The following is a 9,832-nucleotide window of genomic DNA, read 5'->3' as shown; positions in this document are numbered from 1 at the left end:
GTAATATTTAACCCTCGTTCTCTCCAATTTTCCTCTCAGCCTTTCTCTCTCCCACTCGCTTATCTATCTCTTTTCTGTTTTACTCACCCTTAATTTTCTTCATTCTTTCTCAATCTTTGTGCTTTCCCCTACTCTATATCTCTCATTTCCCCCTCTCGCACTTTCTTCTATTATCATTTCACCACCTCATCTGTTAACATCCCCCATCTCTTACATCCTCTTCGTTCATTTTCATGTAATATTTGCCCCCTCGTTCTTTCTCTCTCCCACTCTCTTATCTATCCCTTTCACTTTTCTGTTTTTCTCACTCTTTATTTTTCTTTATTCTTTTTCAATCTTTGTGCTTTCCCCTACTCTATTCACCATCTCCCTCCCTCTCACTTTCTTCTATTATCATTTCACCACCTCCTCATTCTGTTAACACCCCCCATCTCTTGCATCCTCTTCATTCATTTTCATTTAATGTTTACCCCTCGTTCTATCTAATTCTCCTCTCCTTTATCTCTCCCATTCTCTTATCTAAACATTTTTGTTTTCTGTTTTTCTCACCCTTTATTTTCTTCATTCTTTCTCAATCTTTGTTCTTTCCCCTACTCTATTCACCATCTCTCTCCCTCTCACTTTCTTTCTTTTATCATTTTACCACCTCATGTTGAAAAGTGAAATGATAAAAGAAGACAGAGAGTGGATATGAGAGAGATGGTGAATAGAGTAGGGGAAAGCACAACAGATTGAGAAAAAATGAAGAAAATAAAAAATAAATGAAAAGGATAGAGGATGCAAGAGATGGTTGATGTTGAAAGATGAGGTGATGGAATGATAATTCTAGATAGAAAGAAAGTGAGAGAGAGTGTGTATGAGAGATGGTGAATAGAGCACAAAGATTGACCCCTCGATCTCTCTAATGCTACCCCCATCGACAATTTCGGCGCAATATTAAAGAGTACCTATTCTGTCCCTGACTTTGGCCTGTCGGGTATTCATAATGCATTTCAGGTTTCAGAATGAATTCGCACAGTCTTGAACACAATTCAAATTTCTGATTTCAATGAAATTCTGAAAAAAACGATATAATAATGTTATCATATAAATCATTGGAAACAAAAATCTAAGAGATGGAATTACACAATTAGATGAAGTAAGTGATGAACAGGGGCGTACGCAGGATTTCTTCGCAGGGGGAGGGGGTATAAATTGCGCCGAAAATTTCGCAATGACAGACGGGAGGGGGTATAGGAGCACTTTTTTTTTTTTTCCTGGATTTGATCAAAATTTCGCAACGAGTACATTTTCCCCGAAAATTTGGCCGACCGATATTTTGTTTTGTTTGGGGGGGGGGGGGAGTAAGGTCATGTTTTTTGGTCACCCATTAGTACACACACAACCCCCGCCCCTCCCTGCGTACGCGCCTGGTGATGAAGATATAAATAAAGAAATATTAAGAGTTCAAGAAGAAAGAAAGGATCGGGAGACGGAAAGATGGCAGGTACAAAGGGCGACTAAATAAATACAAAAATGCATTGTACAAAAAAAATCAAGAAAAGGGAAAAGTAAAACCAACAGGAAGGCAAAGATAGATCTACATCTCCACTTCACTCATTCTGGACACGTTGTTATTGACACGCTTGTAAATGATACCGACACTCGGCTGCTTGTAATTTACGCGCTAGTTATTTTCTTTTGAAATCTTCCGATATCGTGGGAACAATTATTGTACACCATATTACCATGTCATAATAAATATTACCCCCCCCCCCCCACCCCCTGGATCCGCCAGTGCTAGTGTTTACAAATAAAATTGGATTTATTTCAAAACAAAATAAATGTCAATAATTTTGTATACAAATAGTTACAATAGAGCAGGGGCGTATCCTGGATTTACCAAAAGGTGGGAGGCACTAATGTATGTCCCTCCCCCACCTCCACCCCAAATTGTATCTCTCTCTCTCTCTTTATTCCACACTGTCTCCTTTCTAATCTCCCTCTCTCTATATTACCACTATCTCCTTCTTTCTATAATCATGGACCTACTACACTTTCTTCTGTAGTGTAGGTAATGTTTGTGCTTATTGCTCATTCAGAATTCAAAGGAGGCGTCATATCAATCACCACCAAAGTCCCAAAACACTGATTTATTTACGATTGTTTACGCCTTTGTTATGAGAGCGCCGACTCTGGACATACTCGTGACGGGAATGATGTCATAATAAATCTGTCATTATTAAGAGCAATGCCATCATGTGGCATGGGAACAACATTGTTCAATAATTATTAGAGCAAACGGACCATTTAAATTGGAAATAAGAAATCAGAAATCTTTTTCATATATATACAAAAGACTGGTCCGTTTGTTCTCAAATTTAAACAGGAGTATGTTCATGCATAATACCTTGTACCCATGGAAGTTCGACAAAAAACGGGGAGGGGTGTGCAAATGTGGGCTACTATAATTGTAGCTCTTCTCTCTCAATTGATCACACCCCCCCCCCCCCTTTTTTAATGGCCACGAGTCTAAATGATATAAAGGTATTACAAAGTGTTGATAAAAATATTTAATTCATCTGAAACTCTTTGATGTTATAAACAAGATGCTATAGGAATATCTTTAACCAATCTCCACCGCTGAATTTTTTTTTAGTGAATTAAACAGTAATTAATAAATCAATTATTAGTTCCAAGCTGCCTGTATTTAAAGGTACTATGTCCCTTTTGCAGCCAACCTCAAATTCTGTAGAACTTTGCAGGAATTATGAAAATGTCTCTCTTTCCTACAGAAGTTCGTTGTAATGTTCATCATACCCTTGGAAGTTTCGAAAATAATCATTTTCACCACATGGACCCTCTCCGAAATATAGACCCAGGCTCTCTCTTTCACTCTCTCTGTCACTCTCTCTCTCTCTCTCTCTCTCTCTCTCTTGTTCCCTCTTCCCCTTCCTCTCGCACCCTCTCTTCGCCTGCCAGTGTGCTAACCTCTGCACTGAATGTTTGACTTGTTTTTATGATTATTATTTTCTTTCATCCTCATCTACATTATAACCCCAACAAGAAACTATGGTCCTATCACGTGAATGAAAACTTCTATCGTCTTTGTGATTATTATTATCTTTGTCATATATTTATATCATCCTCATTTACATACACCCCAACAGTGGTCCTATCGCGTGAATGAGAACTTCTATCATTTTTACGATTATTATTATCCTTGCCAAACATACTGTATTATCATACTCATTTACATGAACCACAACCAAAAAAAAATGGTCCTATTACGCGAATGAGAACTTCTATCGTTTTTATGATTATTATTATCCTTGTCATAAAATCCAACAAAAAACTACTGTCCTATCACGTGAATGAGAAGTTCTCTCGCATTTGTGATAATTATTATCTTTGTCATATATTTTATATCACCCTCATTTACATAACCCCGACAAAAGAAATATGGTCCTATCACGCGAATGAGAACTGCTATCGTCTTTATGATTATTATTATCCTTGTCATAAAATCGGCCAACCAAAAACTACTGTCCTATCACGAATGAGAACTTCTATCGTCTTTATGATTATTATTATCCTTGCCAAACATACTGTATTATCATACTCATTTACATGAACCACAACCAAAAAATATGGTCCTATTACGCGAATGAGAACTTCTATCGTTTTTATGATTATTATTATCCTTGTCATAAAATCCAACAAAAAACTACTGTCCTATCACGTGAATGCGAACTTCTCTCGTTTTTATGATTATTGTTGTCATATATTTATATCACCCTCATTTACATAACCCCGAGAAAAAAGAAATATGGTCCTATATCACGCGATTGAGAACTTCTATCGTCTACGTGATTATTATTATTCTTGTCATAAACTCCAACAAAAAACTACTGTCCTATCACCTGAATGCGAACTTCTCTCGTTTTTATGATTATTATTATTCTTGTCATATATTATATCACCCTCATTTACATAACCCCGACAAAAGAAATATGGTCCTATATATCACACGAATGAGAACTTCTATCGTCTTTGTGATTATTATTATTCTTGTATAAACTCCACCCAAAAACTACTGTCCTATCGCGTGAATGTTCTCTCGCATTTGTGATAATTATTATCTTTGTCATATATTTATATCACCCTCATTATTTTGAATAACCCCGACATAAGAAATATGGTCCTATCACGCGAATGAGAACTCTTATCGTCTTTGTGATTATTATTATTCTTGTCATAAACTCCAACCAAAAACTACTGTCCTATCACATGAATGCGAACTTCTCTCGTTTTTATGATAATGATTATCTTTGTCATATATTTATATCACCCTCATTTACATAACCCCGACAAAAGAAATATGGTCCTATCACACGAATGAGAACTCTTATCGTCTTTGTGATTATTATTATTCTTGTCATAAACTCCAACCAAAAACTACTGTCCTATCGCATGAATGCGAACTTCTCTCGTTTTTATAATGATTATCTTTGTCATATATTTATATCACCCTCATTACATAACCCCGACAAAAGAAATATGGTCCTATCACGCAATTGAGGACTTCTATCGTCTTTGTGATTATTATTATTCTTGTCATATATTTATATCACCCTCATTTACATAACCCCGACAAAAGAAATATGGTCCTATCACACGAATGAGAACTTCTATCGTCTTCGTGATTATTAGGTGGTCTGTCGATGACAGATCACCTATTGATTTCGTTAGAATTTTCTTTCTTTATTCTTTATTCTTTATTCTTTATTCTTTATTCTTTATTTATTTTTATTTATTCCGTACACTTTTTTTGTGTATACGTTTACTCGAACTCGACCTGGTCAATTTCCTTCAAATTTCTGCTAGTCATCAGGCCCTATGATATGAAGTTCCCGAAACCTTTTTCAAGTTCATGGGGTCATCGTGACGTCATCCAGGCGCCATTTTGTAAAAATCAAGTCATTATCATATCTCGATAACGAGTCTTCAAAAATAAACCATATTTGGTATACATCAACTTCAGGTCAAAGTTCAACTAAAAATGTCAACAAAATTTGCGCGCGCACCTCGACGCGCACGTACGCGCGCATTAAAATTTTAAAATGCTCAAATTCGTCCCAAATTTTTTTTGCACACGTTTCAGGCCATTGTAAGCATTTTCAAGATTTTGCGCGAGAGCACTTTTTTGCGCGCGTTTCCGCGCGTAAGTGCGCGTACTGACATTTTACAACATGGAAACGCCAAATTTTCTCTATCATATCAACCACATTTTTCCAAGCATTTTGATACCTTGTTCACCTTTTTCTGACCAGTGATAACGCAATGAGCGTCCGTCAAAGTTTACAGCACACGCGGATCTGCATTATCCCTATCCACATTACATGTGCAAAAACAAGCCTATACAAAATTCATTTTAACTCTTCAGAATGGATAGATACCCCCAATTTTTTTCATATTTAGATAGATCATGAGTCGGAGATATGATTTCATGTCTCATTTGACCCTCAATTAACTCATGACGTCATCATAATGGCCTCCGAACTTAAAATTTCAATTTGCATATTATGACGTTAGCAGATTTTTGGAAAATTGATTGTATCTCTGTAAATATTGATCAATTTTCTTTCAAATTTTGATATGTTTTAGCTGAGAATATTCTCTACGAATGTATTCTCCACGATATTTCATTTGAACAATGGCATCATGGCGTATTTTTGCGATTAAAGGAGGCATGTCAATTTTTCACATTTTGCGTGTATTCTCTATGGGACATGACTTTTTCTCAAAACTGGTTTCTACATTCTTGTCTTTCGCGAGCAATATCTCCGTCGTTTTATCTTCGTTTACGCTGAGCTTTGAGTATGTTGTAGCTGAGTCAATATGCTATCGTAAGTGTGCCCTTTAATTTTCGATCAGATGCCGGGATCATGCTCATATTTCACTTACAAAGTGGGATTTGATAATTCCATTTTCCGTTTACGTGTAATCTCTATGGGAAATATTTTGGTACATCGGTAACGCACTTGACTTCCGACCTCGAGGTCCCTGGTTCGAGTCCGGGCGTCTCCAACAATTTTTTTCTTCACTTTTTTTTCTTTTTGACCTTTCACTGTACCTTTTCCTTTGCTTATTAAAACACGTAGAATCACAAATAATGTTATAAACAACCATGTTTACTTTATTATTCCCCTATTATCACTTGATCCATTACTTTTTGAGTGTAGTCCCTATGGGAGATGACTTTTTCTCAAATCTGGATTCTACATTCCTGTCTTTTGCGAGCAATATCGCCGTTATTTCCGTTTGGTTTTTGTTGATTTTGGAGTATGTTGTAGCTGAGACTATATGCTATCTAAATGTTCCCTCATTTTTTTCAATCAGATGTCATCATGGTCTGTTGATGATCATCATCAACATCATCATGATCATCATCATCATCATCAACATCGTCATCTACATTACTATCAAGATCATCATCATCATGATCATCATGATGATCATCATTGTTTACATGTCTATATAACTTCTCCCTTTCTCAATATAGTAAGTATTATAATCTATCATAAGACTTGAAGACAGACCACCTTAATCGTCCTCGTGACGATTTAAATTCTAGTTATTATTCTTGTCATAAACTCCAACCAAAAACTACTGTCCTATCACGTGAATGAGAACTTCTCTCGCTTTTGTGATAATTATTATCTTTGTCATATTTATATCACCATCATTATTTTTGAATAACCCCGACATAAGAAATATGCATTGTTGTGCCAATGTTGTGTGTTGGCAATTCCTGCGGCGCGCACGAATGCACATATTACACACAGAGGTCAGTGATTACACACAACACAGGGGATGTACACCACTCAAAGACGTGCGCATTACCCCAGGCCATTCATACACACATGCATCCGATCGTGATATCAAACCAGCATCCACAACACACGCAAATTGCATATCAGTGCACTGCACTACACACAGCGTCACTCACTAGTACAAGAAAATCTCGATGTCACTTCCAAGAATCCACCCCAAAAGCCAAATTTTACTGTCAAAAGTGCGGAATCGGAGCCATATTTCCGAAGCACGCAGTGGCTTAGCCCAATTTTAAAAAAAACGGCTTCGCCAAAAAGCGCTTAAATTCAAGTAATCAGAGATTTTGTAAAGATTTTTTTCGCTTATCGCAAGCCCTTCGAGTGTGGCGGTATCTTTACTACACGCACTAAAAAAACCCAGCTCTGTCGGGCTCAGATCACGTGACCGCCTTTTAGGGGGCTCTCCACGTGTTGTGAAATGCACGAATTGCTGATACACGCAATGCAGTACTGATTAATAGGTTGGGGAATACAGACACTACTAAATATGATTTATATATTTGCAGTGTCGCACAAGAAGCTTTTACAATATGCGGCTGTATGTATAAAGACTTGAGGCGTTGCTGGTGAGGTTTATTATTTTAGCGCGCGACACATTTTTTAGACAAATTATTATCAATCAACCCGGGAGGATTGCAGCTCTAGCTCTGCTTTCAAGACTGAAAATTCATCTATGAAAATCTACTATCATGTATTTATAAACGCGAGCTAGACGGGTGCAACTATTGTCAGGGAACACCAGATTAACGCGTTCTAGACGGGTCAGCTATTGTCAGGGGACGCCAGATTAGAAAGGATTAGAGAGGGGATGGATAGCGGTGAGGTTGATTGACAGCGGTCCTAGCGGACGGGATGGCTTCTTTTCTGGCTGCCTTGTCTATTGTCCAACAGACAACAATAGACGTGAGCAAGGGACGCCAAGGGACCGCCAGCGTACGATACGCGTCCGGGAACGGGGGATTAAGAGATAAGTAGGCGTCCCGAACCCGGACGAACGCGAGTGATAATAAAGTTGCCTTCCCTTACTATTAAATGCGAATACAGAAGCGGATATGAAAAAAGTCTATAATCATCATTAAAAGTTCAATTCAACCCACACATAGAATCTGTTTAACTTGACAAGCAAGTGATAGTGATAGGAATACATCAATTTCATGAAGAAATGAGAAACTGGTGATTGTGAAATGACAATTTAAAAAAAAATCAAAAAATTTTAATGCAAAATATGAAAAGGGAAAACTCACCCGTCACCCATAGAGCAAGGGATAGCGCACCATCCAGGAACACCAGAAACCTTGCAAATGTACTGAATCTCCAAAATGGCATCGTGTATCGTATCTTCACCATCTTGTCTTGCTGTAGGACGTGTTTGCAGAATTAATTAACTCCTGCAAAGAATGCAGACAAAATGGAAGAACATGATTTTCATTTTTCACAATGATAATTTTCTCTTATCTTTCATGGAAATTACAAAAATATTTACAACAGGGTAGACTGTTATCTTTACCCTTTACCCGAGATTCTGGAAGAATGCTGTGTTCTCAGCAGTTGGGCTTCCAGTTCAATTTCATTTTCTTCCTTCTCGTAGTTGGGCGTCTTCTTGGTAAGTTTGTCTGGCTCAGTTCTGCGTCGGGTATTCTACTCATACTCATATTCTACTCATGATGGAGGCATTTTTTCTTGCTCAGCATCTGCAATATATTCATACATCAATACGCGACTTAATTCGAGTGGGATAGGAGCATAGAGGAACCGTTTGGTTGAATTGAGTACAAAAACCGCGAGTCTAGCGCATATACATTACACCCAAAACCAGAAGCAATTAATGCATGGCAATATTCAATAAATATGCACACACTGACACAGAGCCCCGAGTCTGAGCTGATCGAGAGCATGAAATGTACATCCATCCGTGTCTTTTTACCTAAACTTAAGAGCATTCAATCTTAGTATTGTTGGTTCACCTAGATCTTGAATTAATTGGTATATAAGAAGTTTATACAAATTTGTCAAAATCTCAAATCACAAATATCTCAAAAAAAATCAGCATGTCACTGTCACTGTCAGTGTCACTGTCACTGTCAGCAGTGGTGCAATCTGCAGATCTAGACTAGACTCTGACCGAGTCTCTGAGTTAGACCGAAAACTTCAGTCTCTCTAACCGTTAGTTGTTCCACTGAGACTACGTCTGGCTCCACTAGACCTCCGATTATAGAATTGTAATGGGGAATGACAATTAAAGAAATGACCCAAATCAGATGGTTATTTCTGTCTAGGGTCTAAGTTAAGTCTGAGTCTGACTCAGAGAACATGACATGGAGAAAGCTGGCGGTCTCTCCAGCTCCAGAGATAATAGACCACTGAAAGAATTTTCAGAATGTTGAATTACAACAATTTTAGCGCTCTTTTATCTCCAGAAGATGTAGAGGTCTAATAAAACTTACAATAAAACTTAATACAAGACTGTTTAGAATACCACCCCTTGGCCTTGAATGCGAAGCAGTGCAGCGGCGCGACGTGAGCTTCGCTTCGCCTTCGGTACCGGTCGGTAGGCGGTGCAGTGGACGGCGGGGCAGCGCAGCTGTAGACTACGTCCTCAAGTCAAGTCAAGCCAGCAAGGTCGGGCTAGATATTCTTCTTCTTCCTCCCACTTTGTCCTAGACCGAGCTAGACTAGTCGCAATCTTAATCTGCCTCCTTTGCTCCTGAAGATTCTTGGCTAGAAATTCAATGTTAGTGAGATAATGAATTCCCAAATAACAGCACTGTACAAAAAATACCGTATTTTACGTTTGACGAAGACGAAGTGCCTGAGATGAGAACAACGAATTAAAGTTAGGCCTACCCTACACAGAAATTACGAAATATTTATCGTCGATTACGTTACCTCAGCTCAGGTGATTTAAGCTTACGTATGGTACCGGTACGGAAGTACTTTATAGACCAGAGACAATGTAC

General features: G+C 38.0%; 1 protein-coding gene across 1 annotated transcript in view; it reads right to left on the bottom strand.

The window, feature by feature from the left end:
• Nucleotides 1-9,832, bottom strand: part of LOC115926730 (ABC transporter B family member 1-like) — a 48,388-nt gene extending 38,556 nt beyond the window's left edge. The window contains exons 1-2 of the mRNA XM_030991940.1: nucleotides 9,762-9,832; nucleotides 8,120-8,263 (exon numbers count right to left, since the gene is read on the bottom strand). Of these exons, the coding sequence (XP_030847800.1) occupies nucleotides 8,120-8,222 (103 nt within the window). The 5' untranslated portion in view covers nucleotides 8,223-8,263; nucleotides 9,762-9,832. The remainder of the gene's footprint in view (nucleotides 1-8,119; nucleotides 8,264-9,761) is intronic.

Source organism: Strongylocentrotus purpuratus, unplaced genomic scaffold (assembly GCF_000002235.5).
Source record: "Strongylocentrotus purpuratus isolate Spur 01 unplaced genomic scaffold, Spur_5.0 spur5_scaffold_2, whole genome shotgun sequence".
In the NCBI taxonomy this organism is placed as follows: domain Eukaryota; kingdom Metazoa; phylum Echinodermata; class Echinoidea; order Camarodonta; family Strongylocentrotidae; genus Strongylocentrotus; species Strongylocentrotus purpuratus.
Note: the sequence above shows the minus strand (reverse complement) of the source record. Positions and strands in the feature narration are given on the sequence as shown.